The sequence below is a fragment of the Sus scrofa genome, chromosome 4 (assembly GCF_000003025.6).
Source record: "Sus scrofa isolate TJ Tabasco breed Duroc chromosome 4, Sscrofa11.1, whole genome shotgun sequence".
In the NCBI taxonomy this organism is placed as follows: domain Eukaryota; kingdom Metazoa; phylum Chordata; class Mammalia; order Artiodactyla; family Suidae; genus Sus; species Sus scrofa.
In genome coordinates, this window is record NC_010446.5 from 96,083,771 (window position 1) to 96,105,860 (window position 22,090).

General features: G+C 55.6%; 4 protein-coding genes across 11 annotated transcripts; all 4 read left to right on the plus strand.

Moving 5' to 3' along the window:
- S100A3 (S100 calcium binding protein A3) lies at window positions 279-3,059 on the plus strand. 2 transcript variants are annotated; one of them, XM_001927336.4, is made up of 3 exons: window positions 279-339; window positions 1,984-2,129; window positions 2,586-3,058. In XM_001927336.4, exons 2-3 carry the CDS (start codon window positions 1,989-1,991, stop codon window positions 2,748-2,750), a joined length of 306 nt encoding a protein of 101 aa, XP_001927371.2. In that variant the 5' UTR covers window positions 279-339; window positions 1,984-1,988; the 3' UTR covers window positions 2,751-3,058. The 2 variants fall into 2 exon arrangements, with proteins under 2 accessions (XP_001927371.2, XP_020946448.1); XM_021090789.1 differs by lacking the exon at window positions 279-339 and having other exon boundaries at window positions 2,586-3,059.
- On the plus strand, window positions 4,332-7,390 carry S100A4 (S100 calcium binding protein A4). Of its 4 annotated transcripts, XM_013997042.2 has the most exons (4): window positions 4,464-4,484; window positions 5,045-5,115; window positions 5,457-5,612; window positions 7,099-7,390. In XM_013997042.2, coding segments are annotated over exons 1-4 (393 nt in total). In that variant the 5' UTR covers window positions 4,464-4,483; the 3' UTR covers window positions 7,264-7,390. The 4 variants fall into 4 exon arrangements, with proteins under 4 accessions (XP_005663413.1, XP_005663414.1, XP_013852496.1 ...); XM_005663356.3 differs by lacking the exon at window positions 5,045-5,115 and having other exon boundaries at window positions 4,332-4,484; XM_005663357.3 differs by lacking the exon at window positions 5,045-5,115 and having other exon boundaries at window positions 4,395-4,503.
- S100A5 (S100 calcium binding protein A5) lies at window positions 9,434-13,100 on the plus strand. Of its 2 annotated transcripts, none has more exons than XM_021090792.1 (3): window positions 9,434-9,611; window positions 10,852-11,003; window positions 12,853-13,100. In XM_021090792.1, the coding sequence occupies exons 2-3, from the start codon at window positions 10,866-10,868 to the stop codon at window positions 12,991-12,993; spliced, it is 279 nt and encodes a 92-aa protein (XP_020946451.1). In that variant the 5' UTR covers window positions 9,434-9,611; window positions 10,852-10,865; the 3' UTR covers window positions 12,994-13,100. The 2 variants fall into 2 exon arrangements, with proteins under 2 accessions (XP_020946451.1, XP_020946450.1); XM_021090791.1 differs by having other exon boundaries at window positions 9,509-9,611; window positions 12,850-13,100.
- On the plus strand, window positions 14,494-15,916 carry S100A6 (S100 calcium binding protein A6). Of its 3 annotated transcripts, XM_021088752.1 has the most exons (4): window positions 14,501-14,536; window positions 14,898-14,999; window positions 15,179-15,337; window positions 15,690-15,916. In XM_021088752.1, the coding sequence occupies exons 3-4, from the start codon at window positions 15,200-15,202 to the stop codon at window positions 15,822-15,824; spliced, it is 273 nt and encodes a 90-aa protein (XP_020944411.1). In that variant the 5' UTR covers window positions 14,501-14,536; window positions 14,898-14,999; window positions 15,179-15,199; the 3' UTR covers window positions 15,825-15,916.

Consider the following 22,090-nt stretch of genomic DNA (forward strand, 5'->3'; position numbering starts at 1 on the left):
GGTGCATCTTCTGGGGGCTGGCTGCGGTGGACCAGTCACCCCGACCGTGCTGGAGGATGGGCGGCAGGCTGTGCCCGGTGCCCAACGCTGGGGGAGGGCAGAGGGAAAATGAAGAGGTGGTGGTGCCTGCAGCCCGGACGGGGCCTTTGATGTGTGCCCGGCTAGGTGGGTGGATGGGGCCTGTAATAGGGGTTACCAGGGAAGGAGGTGGGGGAGCCCCGGGCCATCTAGTGCTTGACCTACTTGGGCTCCCCCATAATTGCTCCCTTCCTCCCTGGGGAGGGTACAAATAGGGATGGCCCGTCTCTAGGCTCCTCCAACTGAAACCCAACAGCAGTGGTGAGTGCCGGCTGCTTGGGTCCTGCCCTGGGTTGGATGTCGGGCAGCTCAGGGACTCTCCTGGCCCCAGGTCTGGGCTTGGGGGCAGAGGGATGACCATGTCTGGAGCTGATGAGGTGATGGAAGGCAGAGGGGATGGACGCAGGGGTTCCCTGGTACAGTGAGGGGCTGCTGGGGAGCGTGGATTTAAGGGGTGGACAGAGCTGAGGTCTGGCGGAGGGGTGGGGGTGATGGGCTTAAAGCGCTGCTGTTCCCTCCGTGAGCATCCCCCTCACCCACTCCCTTCGTTCCCCCCGGTGGGTTGGGATGGGCCAGGGCCGTGGGGAAGAGAAGACGCCCTCCAGTCTCCAGGCACCGAGCTTCTGAAAAAGCATCAGCGCTGGCGCCAGGCAGGCTGGCAGGAACCCAGAATGGCAGCTTGGCCTCTCCAAGGGCTCCTCTTCCCCCGGGATCCTGGCCTTTTCCTCTTCTGGGAACCCAGACTTCGCCCCAATTCTGGGCTGTCACAAAGATTTAGACCCCAGACAACACTTAGCCCCCTGCTCCACCCCCAACCACCAGCATTCTGGCCATGTGCTCCACGGGGCCCAGCAAAGGGCGAATCATTAGGGCCGAGGGCTCTGGCCCAGGCCGCCTTGTGCTGCAGGACTCCTGTCCTCTGGGGGAACCAGGAGTGAGTCACTGCGCTCACATGGCGACAACACATGTCTTCCTCAGGGCTTCCCCAGGCGGGAGGCAGCTCCCAGAAGGGCGGTAGGAGGGCCCCATGCAGTGGAGGGTGTGGGCAGTTCCAGGGAGGGGTCCCTTCTGCAGAGCCTTCCGTCTCTAGGCCCCCAGGATCGGGGTATGGCCTCGGGAGGGGCAGGTCGCAGATTGGCACATACCTGAGCTCACTCTCTCCAGAGAGCATGTGGTTCAGGTCCCTGATGAGGCCTGTGAGGTGGGATTAACCCCATTTTACAGATAAGGCACCTGAGACCCAGACAGGCTCAGTGGCTCACCCAGGGCTACACAGCTAGTCAGAGGCAGAGAGGATTCCAGGTTTCCCTTTAGAAGCAGCTTCCCTGGGTTCAAGGCAGGAGGGCTGGTGAGGAGGGTGGTAGTGAGGTGGGGGCAGGGATTCCTCTGAGAACTGACTGTCCCTGAGAGAGCTCAGCTTTGCCAGGGGCCTGCGGAGGGGAGCACAGCAGGGGGCCAGGGTCTCCAAGGAGCTCTGGGGTCCTGAAGGAGAGGAAACTTCTAGGGCTAGGGGGACTGTGTCTTCTGGGTGATGCATAGCAGGACCGAGCCTTTGCTGGGTGTTTGATGAGAAAAAGTGATGAGAATCAGAGAGTCCTCAGGGACCCCCAGTGTGGGGGGGTGACTTTGGGGGTGGCCCACGCTCTCTGAAGGGTTTGCAGTGACCTTGGGCAAATGAGGCCTCTGTCCAGAAACAGAACATGGGAGGCGGGCAAGCTGGGCAATAAACGAGGAGGGTCTGGTGCAGTCAGGGAGGGCTGCTCAGAGGAGGGGGAGTGTTGGACGGGAAGCCCAGAGGGGATTAAGTCAGGTTTGGGGGCAGTCCCTGGGGCACACCAAGGGCAGAGGCGAGCCCAGGGGGCTGACTGGGCCTCTACCGTGAGTCACACCCTTGTTCTGTGACAGGGAGGATGGCCAGTCCTCTGGAGCAGGGGTTGGCTGCGGTCCTGTGCACCTTCCAGGAATATTCGGGGCGCTGCGGGGACAAGCACAAGCTCTGCCAGGCGGAGCTCAAGGAGCTGCTGCAGAAGGAGCTGCCCACCTGGACCCCGGTGAGCACCTGGGGTGGGCACCCCACGGAGGGCACTGCTTAGATTCTGCCAAGAGAGGCCTGGAGACAGCTCTGAGCATCAGCTGGCAAAGCCAGCCTCTGGGGAGGGGTCTGGGGGGGGCGGCGCCTGGCACATCAGAAACCTCAGTATCCTCATCTGTCAAGTGGGAGGACAATTGGGCAGGGCTGATGGGAGGGCTGAGTGAGAGCTCTGTGAAGAATCCTGACACACGGCAGGCACTCGGTGGCAAAGAGCAGGTGCTCAGTGAAGGGTCTGAGAAAGATGTGGGAGGGGGATGGACCCGGGCAAGTGGTCAGGACAGGTCGGCTGAGGTTGGCTCCAGAGGGCTGTGGGTTGGGATGGCCGGGACCCCAGTGAGGGGAGGGAGGGAAGCCGGGAGTGTGCATGGCTCACTCAACCTCCCCTCAACCTGCTTCCCATCCCTGCCCTGCGCAGACGGAGCTCCGGGAGTGTGACTACAATAAGTTCATGAGTGTCCTGGACTCCGACAAGGATGGCGAGGTGGACTTCGTGGAGTACGTGCGCTCCCTCGCCTGCCTCTGCACCTACTGCCACGAGTACTTCAAGGATTGCCCCCCGGAGCCCCCCTGCTCCCAGTAACGGGGCCAGCAGGGGTCTGAGTCTGCTCTGAGACCTGCCCCATCTCTGCTCTGAGATCGTCCTGCACCTGTCAGCTCTCCCCTCCACCCCCCGCGTCCCCTCCATCCAGGGCCCCTGAGTCCAGGAGACCTGAGGGACCTTCCCCAGGACCACAGCTAGTGACCCGGAGAGCAGCCAGTTGCTGCCTCCCCTCTGTGGCCTGAGATGGCACAGTCCAGGGGTCTGCCCCGAGGCTGTCAAGTCCCAGCAGAGTGTGTGCAGGAAGGAGACCTACGGCCTATTTCGCTCCTAATAAAGAATTGGCATCATCGGCTTGGTTCAGTTCCTCTGAGGGGACAGCTGGGGCCTGGGGCCAGAGTCTTGCTGAGGCTTCGTTCCTCTCTGGCCTTTCCCACTGGAGCACAGGAGGCTGGGGGCAGTTTCAGACCCCGCAGAAAAGACATGGTCTCCATGTCCAGCAGGAGGGGGAGGGGTCGGCACGGGGGACAATGTCCCTGGGAGGGGGGTGGTGGTGGGGTCTCTCTGGCAGGTCTTTGAAGAAGAAGCTCCCTTGGAGTGTCAGGGAGGGCAAGAGGGGAGGACGGAACCCAGTTCTCTTGACAGGATGTTGGGGGGGAGGGTGGGGCTGGAGGCGGGGTGGGGGGTGGATCTGTTCCCTGCCCGGGGCTGTGGGCGCCCAGCGGGCAGCACTAATAGGATTAGGGTGTCTGAGCTCTGCCTAGGGTGTTGCACCCTATTGGCCTGGGAGGGGTGCCCTGCATTGGCGAGGGAAGGGGAGACCTGCAGGCAGACCCCGTTCCTGAAGCCACAGCCACCTGAGGGACTTAACCCCCTACTCCTGATGCACCCTCAGTTCCTGAGTTCACATCCTACCTTGAGAGGTTCCCTGATCCCTGCCTGCCCCCTCCTCTGCCCCCGCTCCATTTTGAGCCGTATCACCTCTAACTCCCACCACCCCACCCCCCACCCAATGGGCACTCTTCATTCCTGACACCCATCCCCACTCTAAACTCCTCCCGTGCGTGACACCCTCTGCCTCCCTCTTGGTCCTTTCAGTCCATCCCCGCCCCCGGACGGACCTGACTCCCCTCCCCATTCCATTGCTACCTCATCCAGATCTTTCTCCAGGGAAGTGCCTGTGGGGTGCGGTTGGGGGACCCAGCACCTCCTTTGGGTGTTGGCTTGTTCTTCCTTCCAGACACCCCCAGCTCCTGTCCTGGGCTTCACTCAGGAGGGTGGAGAGCCCTTTGGGGAGTGGAAGGGCAGTCTGAGCTGTCCCTAGCACTGAGCGTGGGGTCCCCTCCCCGTGTTGGGCAGCCACATGCCAGGGCACTTTCCCACCACCCCTAGTCCCCTTTCCTCTGTTCTGGCTTCCCCAGAGACCACCGGCACCCCAGGCCCCAGGCACTGACTGCCCCTTCCTCCAGCTCCCTAAAACTCAAGTGTCCACCCCACAGAGGCCCCTCCCTGTGCCCACTGGGGCTCTCCCATGGTCCCCCCGCCTCCCCGTGCCCGCCCTGGGCAGGAAGCTGGGTTTCCAGGCTGGGCTGGTGGAGGGGGCCGGCAGCGTTTACCGCATCTGACCACGATAGGAGGGAGGGCTGTCTCCTGCTCTCCCCCAGCCCCTGCATGGGCAGGGCCCCGCCAGGGTATAAATAGGTCAGGCTGCTGGGCTTCCCCACTCTTCCTCTCGCCCCAACCCTCTCTCCTCTGCGCTTCCTCTCTCTTGGCCTAGTGAGTTGTGGTCGGCCTGGTGAGTTGTGGTTGCCTGACTGGCACACGAGGGGGGGTCAGGCTGAGGCTCGGTGCAGGAGAAGCAGAGGCTGGTGGGCACCAGATGTGCTAAGTGGGTCGGGATATGAGATTCTGATGGGAAGGCTCTTGGGTGGTGTGTGTGTGTGTTTGTGCGTGCGTGTGTGTGCACGTGCATGTGCATGCCAGAGAGACGCAAAAATTAAAAGTAAGAGCGAGGAGCAGGTGGCTGATGGGAGCTGTCGCAGCGGTACTGGGATGCTGGGGCTTGCCTGTGTGGTGGCTGTAGTAGGTTTTGGGATGCTTGTGACCGGTGGGTGTGCACATTGGCTCATGTTTGCTGCGTTGCACAAGCCAGTGTATGCACACTCGGGCATGGGAAGCACAGTGAAGGCAGTAGGCGATGGCAGGCTTTTGTTTCCTTGTGTCCTGGGAGCTTCTGCCCTGCACACAGCAGCCCAGCTCAAGGGAGGGTGGCCTCCCCATCCCTCCCCTGCATCCGCGTGCGCCTCTGCCACCTCATCCTGCCCCTCCCTATGCAGTGCCGGGCCGCTGGTTTTTTCCGCTACAGGCCCCTGGGCAGATCTCCAGCAGTGTCGCCCAACCCAGCGCTGTGAGAGAGAGAATGGGCCAGGGTGGGGCTGCTGGGGGCTGAGCCTGGGAGTGAAGGGCCCGAGGGAGGAGGGGTGGAGAAAGGCTCTGGTTAAACGGACTGCCTGCAACCCGGAACCTGCCATCCTGGCCCGCAGGTGTTCACTGCCCCAAGCACGAACTTCCCAAGTGTGCACAGCCACCCCGCCAGGAGCCGAGCCCCACCTTTCAGGGCTCCCTCTTGGGTGGAAGCAGAGTCTCTCCAAGGGCTCCCTGAGGGATGGAGGTGGGGGCATTCTGAATACATAGCTGGGGGCAGGGTTGGGGGGGGGGATAAGGATGTCTCTGTGATCCTGCCCCCAGATCCTGACTGCTGCCATGGCCTACCCCCTGGAGAAGGCCCTCGATGTGATGGTGTCCACCTTCCACAAGTACTCAGGCAAGGAGGGTGACAAGTTCAAGCTCAACAAGTCTGAGCTAAAGGAGTTGCTGACCCGGGAGCTGCCCAGCTTCCTGGGGGTGAGTGATGCTGAGTGGGGCGGAGCGGGGTGGTCTTCAGGACTTCAGGAGCATCAGCAACCGGGGCCTCTCTGGCTGACATGGGCAAGTGGGGGCAGAGAGCTTGCTCTGGCTGCCTAGTGAGCACCCACTGCTCACTTCCTGGCCCCCAGCCGAAAGAGGCACAATGGACCTGGAGGGAAGCTGAAGCTCAGAGATACTAAGTCACTTCCCTAAGTAGTTCGTGTATAAAGCTGAGATCCATGAATCATGATGGTCTGACTCTTGCCATCAATCCAGCTATGAGCCATTTTTAAAAATAAACACTCTATCAAAGTTTCTTTCTTTCCCTCCCTTCCTTCTTTCCTTCCTTCCTTCCTTCCTTCCTTCTTTCTTTCTTTCCTTCTTCCCTTCTTTCTTTCTTCCCTTCTTTCTCTGACCGCACCTGCAGCATGCAGAAGTTCCTAGGCCAGGGATGGAACCTGCGCCACAGCTGTAACCAGAGCCACAGCAGTGACAAGGCTGGATCCTTAACCTGTTGAGCCATGAGGGAACTCTGCCACCTTCTTTTTAAAACTGATGTGTAGTTGATTTTCAACGCTGTGTTAGTTTCAGGTATACAGCAAAATAATTCAGTTGTACATACATGCATATTTTTTCAGATTCTTTTCCATTATAGGTTATGACAAGATATTGCATATAGTTCCCTGTGCTATAGAGTAAATCCCTGTTGCCTTTCCTGTTTCATATATAAAAGTATATATTTGTTAATGCCATACTCCTAATTTGACCCTCTCCCCTATAAACCATTTTTGAGTTTCTCTTTGGCTTGTGAATGTGAAGATACACACATACCTACAGACACACCCCAGCGTAATCACAGTTACCATCTGTATCAACCTTTGTACAATTTATGCATTGCTTTCATGACCACTGTCTAACTGGAGTCTTTTTTTTTTTTTTTTTTTTTTTTTTTTGGTCTTTTTGTCTTTTTGCCATTTCTTGGGCTGCTCCCACGGCATATGGAGGTTCCCAGGCTAGGGGTCGAATTGGAGCCATAGCCACCAGCCTACACCAGAGCCTCAGCAACGCGGGATCCAAGCCGTGTCTGAAACCTATACCACAGGTCACGGCAAAGCTGGATCCTTAACCCACTGAGCAAAGTCAGGGATCGAACCTGCACCCTCATGGTTCCTAGTCGGATTGGTTAACCACTGAGCCATGACGGGAACTCTTCTAACCAGATTCTTAAAATGACCTTGGCAGACGATGTTGTAGTCCCCTTTTCCAGGGGCTTCCAGGTACCCAGACTTCCTCATCTGAAGGGCAGATCTCCTCCACGCCCTCGCCTAGCCCTGAGGGCTGGAGGTTCAAAGCTCCCCCCGGACCCACAGCCTGCCTGTGCCTTCCTGAGGTCCCATCTGGAGCTAGTCTCAGCTCTGCTCCCCCTGCCCCCACCCTGCCCCTCCTGCTTCCAGTTTCTACCCGCAGCCTCTTCCCCCTGCAGAAAAGGACGGATGAAGCTGCTTTCCAGAAGCTGATGAGCAACCTGGACAGCAACAGGGACAACGAGGTGGACTTCCAGGAGTACTGCGTCTTCCTGTCCTGCATCGCCATGATGTGCAACGAGTTTTTTGAAGGCTTCCCTGATAAGCAGCCCCGGAAGAAGTGAGGGCTCCTCGGATGTGGGTGGGGGCCCTGCCAGCTGGGAGGGGGTCTTCCCTGACAGAAAGGGCACAGTGCCTCACCGTGGCTCTTCCTGACCTGATCAAGTTCAATAAAGATTCTGAAAGCTATAAGACTGATGGTCTGAGAGGGTGGGATGGGGCCTGAGGGATATGGGGGGTGTGTGGGTGGGAGGGGTACTGGCAGGTTTGCTGCTGTTTTGTGAAGAGTGGAGAGCAGACTGGTGAAGGTGGGAGAGGGATGCGTGACCGTGCATGGGTATGTGGGACAGACTTGACTCAGGATGGGGCTGAAGGCAGGGAAAGGGACCCCAGAGGCTTGGACCGCCCCAGCTGTAGGATCTCGGCCAGGGCACTCACCCATCCCATCTCCCCAACGTTGCCTCCAGCAGGACCGCAGACTGAAGCTGGGATGGGATGGAAGGTCACATCTGTTCTTGGTTGGGGTCTGGGAAGGAGTGTGGGCGCCCTGGGGATGGTGGGGGAAGGGCTGAGTCACGGGGAGGAAGTCGTGAGGCCAGAAGGGGGAGGGGGAGGAGGGCTCGGACCTGACATTGACAGCCCAGGCCCTGCCTAGCCACCCCTTCCAGCACCTTGGCTTCAAACCCCAGGGATGGATGAATCCTTCTTGTCCACATTCAGATGAGGGAGGTGATGCAGGGGGTGAGCAGGCTGTTGGCTGCAGCATGAGACGATCATCCTTCTCTGAGACCCGTCTCTGTTCCAGGGGTCCCAAGATGTGCTTCATTATCAGTTAGCATCTCTTGCTCCTTCAGAGGAAGGCAAAGGACTTCGGAAGGGGTGACTGGAGGAGAGTGGCTGGGGTGGGAGGTGACCACCAATTTGGAGATAAAATTCCAGACATAGGATCTGATAAATGAAATTGAGATCTCGCCCCCCAGTATCAGGCATGGTGTTGTTTCTCCTTAGGTGAAAGGCCAGGGGCTCCAGCGGGCCGTGGGGGAGGATTGTGGTTAGACCTCTGGACCATGCCTAGGTGTACAGGGACCTTCAAGGAAGAAGTGAGTAGGGGGCAGGTCCAGAGACCAGGAAGGTCTGGTTCCCTTGACCTTTCAAGCTTTCCCCTTCCTTCTCATCGCATTGTGTTTTTCTCTCCAGTTTCAGAGGAGTGGGGTAGGTGACTCACATGTTCCCTCAGAGGACTGCCGAGACTTGGGTAGAATTTTGATCCAGGAAAATGTTTGCCTCCTCCCCCTTCTCCCCCCCGCCCCCGCCCCCCAGGTCCGCCCATCTTCCATGGCGTGCCCTCCCCTGAGTCTCCTGCTGCATCACTCTCTACTTGGGAAACTCCAGTTGCTTAGCGACCAGTCCCCTGCTGCCTCTCTAACCTTGCCAGATGGGGGTGGGGGTGGAGTGGGGGGCAGCGGGGAACACCCAGGCAGGCGAGGGTGGGGCTGCAGCAGCAATAGGTGCTAAGCCCCCACTTCCGTTCTGTTCTGGTAGATGGCAGGACAACATCTGAGTTTCTCCTGGGATATGGGCCACTCCCCCTGACCCCCAGCCCCATTCATTACCACATCCTGAACCTGCTCCCCTAGCTCACAGCCTCTACCCCGTCACTCAGCCCCCCTATCCTTCCCCAATCTCTGCCTTGGTCCTTGATTCTTAGTTTTCCAAGAGTCTCTAAGAATTTTTTCCCATGGTAATGAGTGAGGTTTAGACAAAATTATTCATTGAAAATCCTTTAAGGAGTTCCCCTGTGATGTAGCGGGTTAAGGATACGGGGTTGCCACTGCAGCAGCTTGAGTCTCTGCTATGGCACGAGTTCGATCACTGGCCCAGGAGCTGCACATGCTGCAGGTGTGGCAGAAAAAAAAAAGAAAAGAAAAAAGAGAAAACCCTTTAAAAATCTTAGGCTCTATACTCGCTAATGGCTTTGACCATGCCCTCGGCAGGAAGCGTCTTCCCTGCTGGTTCCCATCTTAACCAGAATGTGCCTGTTCTGTTCTTGGAGTGGGTGGGAGGGTCCCAGTGTGGAGAGGGGCCTAGGGTACGGGTAGATACCCTGCGTTTTTCCTCCTGGGTCTTCTCTCCAGGGCAGCCTGGCTGTTATCCCATTAGACCGTGAGCTCTGATTTTTGGTTGGGAAAATAAAGCTTTTGGGACGGAAGACATGTGTGCCACACTCAGTGCGCCCCCATCCTGTCCTTTTGGAAATAAGGAAGGTGACACTGGCAGAGGGGATTTCTTCCCAGCCTTCTTATTGGCCCTTTGTCTCCCCTGGTTTCCTGGGGACTGGGGCCAGGGAATAAAGGCAGAGACCAGAGGGAAGGAGCCTGTTGCTGCTCCGGTGAGTTCTCTGACTCCTTCTTTGGTGAGTCTTTCTGATCTTCCTGCTCACTTATACGGTATGGCAAGCTGGGCGATGAGACTGGAGGGTGACAAGCTCGGTGACCCCCACCGATGAGTGGGGGCAGGTGCTCAGGAAGGAGAGGGCAGAGTATTTGGAGTCATTGTGGCTGTTGGAATTTCCTGAGAAGTGACTCTGGGGGTGGAGGTGGGGATCAGAACCAGCCAGGATGCTGCTGCAGATGTCCACAGACCCGTGCCTTCCACTGTGGTCCTGGCCTGAGTCTCCTGGAGGGTGGGGCGAGGCTGAGGGTTTTGGGTGGTGGGAGATGAATGATGGGTCCAATTCAAGAAGTGAGAGATGGGTGTGGGGTCAAAGGTAAGAGGTAGCGGCTTCTTTCTCCTTTCCTTGCTCAAGACTCTACACAGATTTACCTGCAGCCTCCGAGTTCCTGGGGTGTTGGCTCCTTCCTCCCTAAGGGGGAAGTGGTTTTCAAGTCTGAGTCACAGGAGCTCCAACTGCCTTTTCCCTTGGTGGGTGTGGCTGTGCTCATGGACTAGAGGCCCAGACCAAGCCAACTTCTGGGTCCAGCTCTCAGATGACCCTGGAGATATCAGCCCCCACCCCCCCGCCCCCGCCTCATTACCTCATGGCCAGTCTGTATGTACAGTTCTCTGGGCTACGGAATGGGACCAGCTGGACAAGTCCTGTCACCTCTCCCCAGTTTCCTGTTGAGATCTTATCTTCCAGTTGCAGCCCCAGCCTCCTCCAACCCCTGGGCTCTTTGCCCTGATTCCCTCCTCCATAGTGGCATACTCCCTGATACCAGCTGATTCAGGCACCTGGGCCAAGAAGGGTGACCAGGGTGACAACTGCCTGGAAAATGAGGGCCTGAGCTGGAGGGGGCAGGGAGAAAATCCCGACCCCTCATTTGCTCTGCCATCTGCCCCCAGGTCTTCCTTTGGCTTGGCCATTTTGTCACGCCTCTGCCCCGAGACCCCCTTTCCCATGTCTCCTACGCAGGAGAGTGAGCCGTCTCCCTTGGGTGCTGCCGCTCTCCCTGCTCTGGCTGTTCCAAGTTTGCCTTGGGTCTTGTTACCACCTGTCCGCATACACCAGGGTCTGCTGGGTAGATTTCAGTCTCATCACGGGTTCTAGCTGCTGGTCCTCGAGGGAGAGGCTTGGAGGTGGGCTAGCGGCGGAGGGAAGCAGGAGGTCTGGCTTCCCGGGTGGGGTGATCTTCTCCTCTCCCTTCGGCCTCCAGGACTGCACCCGGTGATGGAGACCCCACTCGAGAAGGCTCTGACCACGATGGTCACCACTTTCCATAAATACTCGGGGAGAGAGGGCAGCAAGCTGACTCTGAGTAGGAGGGAGCTGAAGGAGCTGATCAAGAAGGAGCTGTGTCTTGGTGAGGTAGGTGGGTGACAGTCCCCTCTCCTGTATCCCTGAGTCCAAGTGCTCCCGGTGGGCACCGTGGGGGAGGGGAGAGGAGGGAGAAAACAGGAAGCACCAATACCAGGGCCTTCCGGGCATGAGGTGGGTGGGGTGGCAAGAGAGGACACGCATCTGCCCGCAGGGTATGCCAACCTTGGGAAGGACAGGATGGCTAATGGGTACGGACAGAGACCCAACGGAGAGCATGGACTTCTTGGGCCAACACAGCTCTAGACCTCTGTGCTGAGATGAGTCGTGTTCCACTGGGGAGAAGGGCAGCATCTGGATGGTGGCCCTCAGCCCGCGTGAGGCTTTAGAGAAGCTCAAGACCTTTGAAGTTCGGTAGTGGCTCAGCGGGTTAGGGATCTGGTGTTGTCACTGCAGTGGCTTGGGTCACTGATGTGGTACAGGTTCGATCCCTGGCCCAGGAACTGCCACACGCCTTGGGCATGGCCAGCCTCCCCTATAAAACCGGCAAAGATGAAGGAAACTTCCTTGCTGAGGCTGGGCTCTCAGAGATGCAAGTGGAGCCTGTGTGAAGGATGGGGTGGGGGGACGAGGGGGTTCAGGGGTCCAGATCAGCTGTGCACAGCTCAAGGGCAGGGCTCCCACCCGACACCCCCCCACCCCAGGGCTTTGATGGTGCTGACGCAGGAACCAAAAGGATCATTCGGCTAGTTCCAACACAGGCTGGAGGGAGACAGAACTGATTCTAACCAGATGGAGATGGTGGGAGGGAGGCAACTGATGGAGGGGAAGGTCTATGAGATAGTCATCGTATTATTATTTCAGTTAAAACAAAAAAAATCCAAGCTCAGAGACATTATATAACTTGTCTGAGGATACCCAGTTGGCGAGAGGCTGCAATTCCAGGCCAGGCCCGTGTATCTTTAAAAACAGCCTGGGAGGCCTCTGCTGTCACATTCTGAACCCTAGTGGGCCTCCTCGGAGAGAAGCTCCACCAGGTTTTGTCCCTGTGGACGGGGGACTGAAGTAGGTGTGGGTGTCACCGGCTGCCCCTCTGGCCTTCCTGCCAAGCTCTCTGCATCCTGGAGTGAATGAGGGCTGAGGGAGGGGCCGTGGGTCCAGCAGGGTTAATTACAGGGGGACAGAGGCCCTGGGGAGGGTATGGCTAGAACAGGAACCCAGACTGGGGACAAGAATGGCGTCACAGAGAGGTTGTTTCCATCTTCGTAAGTCCCCACGTCCTGTCTCCTGTGGCAAAGCTGGAGCTGGGGGCAGTGAAGAGGAGAGGGCAGGATGTTCTGTATTTTCTTCCTGTCTCCCACCTGCTGCCCCCTGGGGTGGGGGGGCTGTCACCGTGCTCTTGGTGGAGCTGGGCGAGGAGGGCAGGGACCAGAGAGTAAGACTGGGTGCCAGGCACTGGTTCCCTACGGCTGTCCTGCAGGCTCTCCTAGCAGGGAACGGATGCGCTGGCTTCTCGGCACGAACGCACCGCTCCTGGTGGCATGTGCTGTCTGGGTCGATGCTCAAGATCCCCAAGAGGGACAGACTAAGACCTGGATCTTGCTCAGCGCCGCATAGTCACCAAGCCGCTTCTATGAGGTGTTGCATGATATCTAGCTTATTATTTCTTCGGGCGGTAGAAAGTGTGGAGGGGAAGCGGGGCTGCCCTAGACTCCCTCTGGTAATTTTTCCAGGCTCAGGGGTCAGCTCACTGAGCGCCTGCGTGGTGCTGGGTCCTGGGCTGGGTGTGGCCTGGGGGCGGGGGGATTCTGAGGGCCCAGAAGCTGACTCCGCTGGGGCTCAGCCTGAGGCTGGGAGGGGGCAGGGCTGACCTGTGTCTCTACCTGGGCCCTGGAAGAAGATGAAGGAGAGCAGTGTGGACGACCTGATGAAGAGTTTGGATAAGAACAGCGACCAGGAGATCGACTTCAAGGAGTACTCGGTGTTCCTGACCACGCTCTGCATGGCCTACAACGACTTCTTCCTGGAGGACAACCAGTGACGGGGCCCAGGCCCTGGCCTCTGCAGCTCCTATCACACACCCTTCCAGAAGGATGCTGCTTTAGCCTTCCATTCCCGCAGAGGAAATAAAGATTTTCCTTTCCAGGGGTCCGTGGCTGGTTTGGAAGATGTCTTGTCCATCTTGGCTGGGGGTGCGGTGGGCAGGGCAGCGATTCCCCTTCAGTGAGTGGAGAGCTTCTGGGGGCTAGGGTTCTGGGCTCCCTCTCCACTTCCTGTCCTTTGGTGTGGATGTGACTAAGTGTGTCTGGGCTTAGCATGGCCCTCCTGGAAAATGGGGAAGTTGGGCCAGGCTTTTGATGGCTTCCGAGGTGTGCTTCGGCTATGCAGAGAAAGTTAAGGAGAAAGTGCTTAGAGGGTGAGGACACTGGAGGCAGCCGGGATGTGGTTCCTGGGGGCAGTGGTGGACAGGCCAGTCTGACTTGTCACCAGCTCACAGGAGGCCACCCTGAGGACGCTGGTAAGAAAGGGGAGTGTGGCCTTGACCTCCAGGCCAGTCCCCTTTCCCTCTCCTCCGTTTCCCTCTCTGCAACAAGCCCTGCTACCCCGCATGCCACCTCAATCACCTCTAGGCTTTCTGCCTTTCCCACCTCCCCATATCAAAAGCCTTTCTCCAGAGAGGATCTGAGAGGAGTTCCCCCTTGTGCTGCAGCGGAATTGAATCTAACTAGGAACCATGAGGTTGCAGGTTCGATTCCCTGGCCTCACCCCAGTGGGTCAAGGATCTGGTGTTGCCATGAGCTGTAGTGTGGGTCGAGACCCTGCTCGGATCTGGCGTTGCTGTGCCTGTGGCAGAGGCCAGCAGCTACCCGAGGCCCTAAAAAGCAAACAAAACAAAACAAAACCCAAAACCAAAAAACACTGAGGATCTGAGAAACTTTGCATTGCAGGGTAAATAACTAGGGACACAGGGCTTGGCTCTGGCATGTGTGCCCCTGAAGCTGCAGGAGGCTCCGGTGTGCAATTCTGGAATTCGGGGTGGGGGAGGGGGTTGGGGAAGGGAGCAGGATGGTGGTAGGAATTCGTTTTCCGCTGGCGGATGGGTGTTGGAGAAGTCCTTGAAACTGTATTCTGTAGACCACCGGCCGCTCCCCACCCTTCATCTAGGTTTCGCCCTGGGAAGGGGGCACCCTTCTCTCCCTTCTCCACCCACTTCCGGCAGCCCCCCCAGCGTCAGTGACAGCGTCCTGCCCTGGCCTGTCACATCACGATGCTGGGGGGTGGGTGGCTGCAAACTGGGTTTCAGGGGTTAGGAAGGAGCTCGAGGTCACTCGGCTGGCTGCAGGTGGGACCCCCTCCCCCTCGAGGTCCCCCCCACCCCGCGGAGCCCTGAACTGCCCCGGGGCAGGAGGCGTGGAAAGTTTTGGGGCCCTGGTGTTGTGTAACGGCGAGCACAGGGTGGGGCGCGGGGCGGGCCGTGGGCGGTGGGGAGCCGGCCTCCCGGACGCGCCTCTATAAGGCGGGCGGGCCGGCCCCAGAGCCCAGCATCCCCTCGGCCGCTCCCTGCTCCCGTCGCTGCCGCCGTGGTGAGTCCTGGCCAGGGCAGCCCCGGTCCTTCTGAGCCAGCCCGCCCCGGGCTTGGTCCGCGGGCGGTGGATGGCTCGGCATCCAGCCTGGGGCTGCGGGGCTGCCGGGCGGGCGGGGAGAGGCAGGAGAAGCCAGGCTGGCCCAGGGCTAAGGCGTCCGTTGGGCGGCTCCGGGTAGTGGCCCATCTGGGGTGCGGGAGGGTGTGTCCCGGGCGGGCGTGTCAGCGCCGCCGTGTGTGGCCCTGGAAGGCTGTGTGTAGGGCTGGGTGCGCCGTCTCCACCCCCGCCCCGCAACATCCGCCCCAACTTTCCCGCAACCCCTGGAGGAGCGTTCTCAGCTGTGTTCCTGTCTGCTGCTTAGAATCCTTGAGCCACCTCGTCTCTGGTTCCCTGGAGGCCACAGATCTCTAGGCTCTAGAGTCTGCCCTCTTCCTCCCCTTCAAGCCTCGAGCTGTCTCCTGAGGTCACCTGACACTTACTTGGTGGTCCGGGCAGGGTCGTCAAAGGGAGTTGGGGTCGGGGGTGGGTGGTGGTGGGGATGGGGGTGGGTGGGTGGGGGGCAGAGGTCTTGGGGCTTGCGGTGAGTGAGAGGAGTGAGACCTCCGTGTGGCCCAGGACACTGACCAGCCCCTCTGCCCCCAGCCTTGAACTCAGCCTTCAGCCATGGCATGCCCTCTGGATCAGGCTATTGGCCTCCTGGTGGCCATCTTCCACAAGTACTCCGGCCGGGAGGGTGACAAAAACACCCTGAGCAAGAGTGAGCTGAAGGAGCTGATCCAGAAGGAACTCACCATTGGGGCGGTGAGTGAGTCTCCCCTGCCCCCCCCCCCCTTAGAAGCAGGATTGGGAGAAGGCCAGGCGCCAGGTGCCTGTGACTCACACTTACTCACATTCCGGGGACCTAGACCTTACCGGACCATTGGTCCACACCCCTGGGCCCTGAGGGGCTGGGGATATTCCCAGCCTGGTATTCACTCCTCCTGAGTCAGCAGCAGAGAAGTCAAGCCAAGTGAATTCAAGGTGGGCTCAGAGTTTTGGTGACAAGTGAGCACAGAGCCACTTGTCTGAGAGAGGGCTGCCTGGGAGGGGGAAAGGCAGAGAACCCAAGGTCTCATCACCCCTGAGTCCTGGATTTCCCATTTTGACCCGGTAGAAGCTGCAGGATGCTGAAATCGCAAAGCTGATGGATGACCTGGACCGGAACAAGGACCAGGTGGTGAACTTCCAAGAATATGTCACCTTCCTGGGGGCCTTGGCTATGATCTACAACGATGTCCTCCGGGGCTGAACATAAATTGAGACGGTGGAGACACCCTTTAGCTGGCCTGTTGATCTAGTGGTGGGTAACTGTACAATAAATTTTTTTTGTTGTTAAATCTACCCCTGTGTCCTGGCTTCCCTGTGATTTGTTTCCTCCTCTGCTTGCCGCTGCATCAGCCATCAGAGGGTTTTCTCGCAGTCCCCTCTGGGAGTGACTCAGTGACTCACCAGGTCAGGGGAGCTGGTGGGAGGGTCCACAAGATGATGGATGCGCCCTAACAAGGCAGTTACAGCTCCTAAACTGCTTTTATGTGAATCAGAAAAGATGTAAGCTCTGGGCAAAGCCATCTTAAGGAAAGGCTCAAGCGGTCCCCAGCACAGGGCGTTCTGGGGTGGGCTTGGAGAAGGAAATGGTGCTTAAGCCAGGCTGTGATGAGTCCAGAGTGGAACAGAGATAGTCCTAGCTGGGTCCTTGCAGACGACAAAGACAAGTTTTTGCTCTGGGTGTGGTCAAAGGGGAAGGTCCAGCAGGGCTGTGGGGCGGGGCTGGTCCACTCTCTCACTACAGGGAAGTGGGGGCAGAGAAGGCACATCTGGCATGCTCACAGCCTGGCTGGGGACTGCTGTGGATGCTGTACGGTCAAGGTCAATTCTGCTGCCCCTGCCCCGGTTGAAGGTGGGAGGCACACCTTAGGGCCCTTTGTTCTCAGAGTTGTGGTCTGAGAAGCTGGCAGCTGTGTGGATACATGAATCATGAGATGCTCATGAAAGGGGTGGGATGGGGGTCCCCGGGACTGGGCAGCCACAGCCCAGCCTTTCTGTCAATATTGAGCCAGCCCATTCCTAGCGCCTTAGCAGAATGGATCACCCCAGTTATTCCATGGAGCCACTGGTAGATGATGAATTGAAATTATCTGAGTTCATTGTTTGCATTAGTGTTTTCAGGCGGTGGGGGGAAGAAGGGGGTGGCGGGGGAGGAGGGGATGGTGGGGAGGGAGGGGGATCGGGGCAAGAGGGTTTCAGGGCGATGGGGCAGTTGTGGCAATGCTCTCCCATGCAGACCTAGTCTGTGCCAGGCAATTTCCTCTGTAGGTTCTGGGGGCCTCAGACAGAGACCGTTTCTTCCTGTCCCTCTTTTTCACCTCTCCACTTCCCAGCGGGCCCAGATTTGCGGAATTAAATCTTCTTCCTCCATGAGGTGGGGATGAGCAAACAGTCCCAAGAGGGCTGGAAACCTCACCTTTGGTGTCCCTCCTTCTCTAGTGGCCACTCCTTCCCCGCAGGGAGTAGGGACTGGCACAGTTGTGAACCAGGAAGGGACCCAGGATCTGAGCTCCCTGTCTGCACAGTCATGTCCAAGCCTTAGCTCCATGCAATCTCCTCTGGAAAGGTAACTTCTCAGCGGCCAGCATCTTGGGGCTTGGACCGAGCGCCCTCGTGTGGGCAGATAGCAGGACGCCGCGGGGAGCGGGTTGGTTTTCTCCAAACCCCAGGGATGGGCCAACGGTGTAGAGGCCAAGGTTGGTGGAGACTTTCCAACCAAGAGGGAAACGCCACTTGGACGCTCAGGGTATGTCAGCTCCCAGCAACTAACCCCCAAATAAAGCAACTCAATTTCACCTAAGACACACCTACCAGGAACAAGTCAGTAAGAGGAAGGCAGTTTGCAAAGACAAACAGAATCTGAATCGTGCTGCTCCCCTGCCCCACTTGCTTTTGGCAGAGAGGACATTCCTGCAGATGAAGGAGGGCTCCTTTCAAGGGGTGAAGACCCACTCCCGGGGTGGGGGCTGCTCCTGCATTTGCTGGGAGCTCGGGTGGGTGGCCTGGCCCAGGGATGGAAGAGAATCAATAAACCTGCACAGGGCACAGTCCACCTGCTGAGCAAACAGGCGTGTCCTTTATAAAGTGTCTGACTTTCCAGTGGAGGGCAACAGGAACACGGATTTAAAAAATAAAATAAACACTGAAATGTATAGTTAATCTTTAGTTTGCTTTGAGGGTATGTTTGGTGGGGGGGGTGGCAATGGGAGGAAGCAGCATTTACAATGGCATCTGGTGGGTTGCTGGCCTCACAGGGTGGAACTGGGTGTGGTGAGGGGCGCAGACTGGTCATTTTTTAATTGCGTTTGCCTCCAACTGATATAACGTTGGAGATGAAGCCTTTAGCTCAGTCTGTGGAACAGGGGTCTGGGCTTAGAGGGGAGGGAGCCAGTCAGGGGGCTTTACACCCAGTGCCTTTGCCGCTGCTGATCCAGGAGCACTGATTCACTCGCTTGTGGAACTGGCTCCGCTTTCTCCTCTTCCCTAGCTGAGCATAAATAGGCTTTAATCCTGTAACCTAGTCACCCTGACTCCCAGGAAGCTGAAACAGCAGCACCGCTGCCCATCTCTGTAAGCTGGGTTGGGCCCCAGTTGGAGGGTTTTAGGACTGAGTCAGAGCATGTAGCTCTTTGTTCTCTGCCAAGCATATCTGATGTTGTCAAGAATAGTGCCACTGTACACGGCATGGCACTTGTATTTTTACAAGGCACTTTCCTATCCATTGTCTTTTGTGATGCTTGGAAGTTTTATGTGTAGTGTGTATTATTAACCCCATTTAACAAGTGAAAAGACCAGGTTACAGTGAAGTAAGTGCCTCTACCCCTGGGCAAATCCCAGTGAAGAACTGGGCCCTTGCCATCCCGTCACCCATTCACTAATGCTTAGCTCATCAGGACATATTTCGGCCATTTCTTCTTCATGTTTTTCTCTTAAGTGTTTTAATCACATATGGAAGGTATACAAGATGATTTATAGAAATAATCAGTGAGGGAGTTCCCGTTGTGGTTCAGTGGGTTAAGAACCAGACGAGTATCCATGAGGACTTGGGTTTGATCCCTGGCTTCGATCAGTGGGTTAAGGATCCAGCATTCCTGTGAACTGTGGTGTGGATCGCAGACACGGCTCAGATCTGGCGTTGCTGTGGCTGTGGTGTAGGCCAGCAGCTACAGCTCTGATTGGACCCCTAGCTTGGGAACCTCCATATGCCGCGGGTGCCACCCTTCAAAACAAATGAATGAGTGAGTAGATGAATAAATAATAAAAAAGAAATAATCAGTGAGTCAGGGCTGCCTTGACCCCGGTCTCACCCTGGGCTTGGTCCCATTTGAGGACCAGACGTTCAGTGTGTAACCGAGCTGGACTCTGTGAGGGCTTCCCGGAGGACCCTCAGTCAGGTCCTCTACTTGCCTTTTTTGTCTATAGAAAAACTTTAGTCAAAGAATCAATTTAGTCAGACAAGTGAGAAAATACAGAGAAAACAGACAACAGTCAAGCGAGACATAATAGTAATAATTTATTTTTTTATTTTTATTAAAAAAAATTTTTTTTGTCTTTTTGCCTTTTCTAGGTCTGCTCCCCTGGCATATGGAGGTTCCCTGGCTAGGGGTCGAATCGGAGCTGCAGCAGGTGCTAAATCCCCCACCAGGAGGAAGAATCAACTGTATGCTGCCTGCAAGCCCGTAGACCCCAGCTTGGCTGGAACTGGAAGGTTGATGATGCTGACTCCCAATTACCTCACCACCAACCAATCAGGAAAATGTCCACGAGCCATCATGCCCTGCTCCTTGACCGCTTTCAGACTCCTCACTACTCCTCCAGGTGGGGCACTGCCCTCGAGGCACTAGCCTGCTCTGTTCTCTCCTTGCCTGGCAATGAAACTTCTTTTCCTCTTTCCTCCAACTCTTGTCTCTGTGTTTCTGTTTGGCATTGGTGTACAGAGGCAGCTGATATTTCAGCAACAAAAGGCGAAGAAAGATTTCTCTCTACTTCTAAAGGGGAACAAGGGCACTTGCTCTCCTCGCCTTCTGAAAGGGTGGCCTTGGGAAAGCCACGGGCCTAACTCCTAACACTACACTTTGGAAGGGGAATAAAATTTCTCCAGGAACCAGATGACTCCAGGAATCTCCAGTTTTTAGGTCCTAGAGAGCTCTAAATTCTGAGTCTTCTTCCGTTTTGAAGTCTATCCAGCTAGAGAGATAGCTTTGCAGTCTCCTGGGCTCCTTGGGGCTTAACCTTGGGACCTACTACAGGTGGTAAGCATTTGACTCTCTCTCTCTGGGAGGCAAGAGAAGTTTTATTGCCCTTTTGGATCAGAGCAATTAACTATACAAATGGCTAAAAGTCCAATTCTCAGGGTATGTGAAGGGTCCCAGGAGGCTAGGCCAGTGCTGCAGCACTGAGAAATTCACTGAAGTTTTATTTTCCTCACACTTGAATAGTCAATGTCAATAAACTAGAATGCTTTTTCCCAGCTTTCCTTATGATCATGTTACTACATAGAAATATAGTTCCACATGAGATGTTTTGTACAGTGTAATTGCATTATAAAAATGAGATTGTGATAACATATTTATATTAATGTATATTTACGTTATATATCAATATTAACATATTACTATATTATATTATCAGATATATAATATAATATATAATGCATATAACAATATATATTTCTTTCAGTTTATGTTTTCTCTATTTGACAATATAATAATGTGAAAATCCCTTCAAGTCAACTTGCAGAGATCTAAATCTTTTTTTAAAATTTTTATTTTTTTAAATTTTATGGCCACACCCAAAGCATATGGAAGTTCCCAGGCCAAGGACTGAATCTGAGGCGCAACTGCAACCCATGCCAAAGCTGTGGCAATGCTGGATCCTTTTAACCCATCCTGTTGGGCCAGGGATTTAACCCACACCGCTGCAGCCACACAAGCTGCTGCAGTCTGAGTCTTAACCCACTGTGCCACAGTGGGAACTCCTTTATTTGTTTTTTAGACTCCAACCAAAATTTTTTTTTTGGCCAGGCCCATAGCATGTGGAAGTTCCTGGGCCTGGGATGGAACTCAAGCCGCAGTAGTAACAATGAGCCATAGCTATGATAACACTGGATCCTTAACTGCTAGGCCACCAGGGAACTCCTATTAAAAATTAAAAAAATTGAAATGTAATTTATTTACAATGTTGTATTAGTTTCAGATTTTGTGCTTTTATTTTATTTTTTATTTTTATATTTTTTAGGGCCACATCTGCAGCACATGGAAGTTCCCAGGCTAGGGGTTGAATCGGAGCTGCAGTTAGCTGGCCTACACCACAGCCATAGCAATGCCAGATCTGAGCCATGTCTGTGACCTACACCATGGCTCACGGCAACGCCAGATCCTTAACCCATTGAGCCAGGCCAGGGATTGAACCTGCATCCTCAAAGATATTAGTAAGAATTGGGAAACATTGGTTCTATTATGAAGGCATTGGCTGGGATATCATATTTGCGAGAGACATACCTAGAATCAGATGTGACCAGACAGCTTTAAGGAACTAAGATTGACTTTATGGAGCCATAAAGCCCCTTGGGGAAATAGTCTGGTATCTCCCTTACAGGATTCCCAGCAGCCTTACTGGATGAATAAGGAAGGTCAGTTCCTGGCAGGCGCAAGAAACTCAGGATATTTTGGGGACCTCAGGAAGAGAGAAATTCATCCAGATCTATAGCTATTATAGGCAAGTCTGATGGCAAGTTATTGGCATGATTTCCTGGTCTTAAGGAAAGTTCATTCTGATACGGCACGAACGAACCTTTCCACAGAAAAGAAGGGCAAGGACTTGGAGAAGAGACTTGGGGTTGCCAAGGGGGAGGGGGAGGGAGTGGGATGGACTGGGAGCTTGGGGTTCATAGACAGAAACGATTGCATCTGGAGTGGATAAGCAATGAGCTCCTGCTGTATAGCCCAGGGAACTCTCTCTAGTCACTTGTGGTGGAACATGATGGAGGATAGTGTGACAAAAAGAATGTATAAATATGTGTGTGACTGGGTTGCTCCGCTGTGCAGTAGAAAATTGACAGAACACTGTAAACCAGCTATAACGGAAAAAAAAATGGAGATCATTAAAATAAAAAAAATAAAAAAAGTTCATCCTTGGGAGTTCTCTGATGGCCTAGCGGGTTGAGGCTCCTGCATTCTCACCGCTGTGGCTCTGGTTGCTGCTGTGCGTTGTAGGTTAAATCCCTGGTGCAGGAATTCCCACATACTGCCTGCGTGCCAAAAAAGAAAAAAAAATACAAAAAAAAAATACAAAAAAAACCCAAGAGAGAACCTGAAATAAACGTTGCAACTCTCATTAAAAAAAAAAAAAAAAATTCATCCTGGAGATTCCTTATGAAAAGTTCCCGCAAAGCCAACTTAAAAGAGCCTAGATGGAGTTCCCGTCTTGGCGCAGTGGTTAACGAATCCGACTAGGAACCATAAGGTTGCG

Excerpts from the sequence above, each read along its gene's own strand:
- S100A5 (XM_021090791.1), top strand. The coding sequence starts at position 10,866 with ATGGAGACCCCACTCGAGAAGGCTCTGACCACGATGGTCACCACTTTC. Across the intron at positions 11,004-12,849 it reads AGGAGCTGTGTCTTGGTGAG|AAGATGAAGGAGAGCAGTGT; the intron begins GTAGGTGGGTGA and ends GGGCCCTGGAAG.
- S100A4 (XM_013997042.2), top strand. Across the intron at positions 5,116-5,456 it reads GTGTCGCCCAACCCAGCGCT|ATCCTGACTGCTGCCATGGC; the intron begins GTGAGAGAGAGA and ends TCCTGCCCCCAG. Across the intron at positions 5,613-7,098 it reads AGCTGCCCAGCTTCCTGGGG|AAAAGGACGGATGAAGCTGC; the intron begins GTGAGTGATGCT and ends TTCCCCCTGCAG.
- S100A6 (XM_021088752.1), top strand. The coding sequence starts at position 15,200 with ATGGCATGCCCTCTGGATCAGGCTATTGGCCTCCTGGTGGCCATCTTC. Across the intron at positions 15,338-15,689 it reads AGGAACTCACCATTGGGGCG|AAGCTGCAGGATGCTGAAAT; the intron begins GTGAGTGAGTCT and ends TTGACCCGGTAG.
- S100A3 (XM_001927336.4), top strand. The coding sequence starts at position 1,989 with ATGGCCAGTCCTCTGGAGCAGGGGTTGGCTGCGGTCCTGTGCACCTTC. Across the intron at positions 2,130-2,585 it reads AGCTGCCCACCTGGACCCCG|ACGGAGCTCCGGGAGTGTGA; the intron begins GTGAGCACCTGG and ends TGCCCTGCGCAG.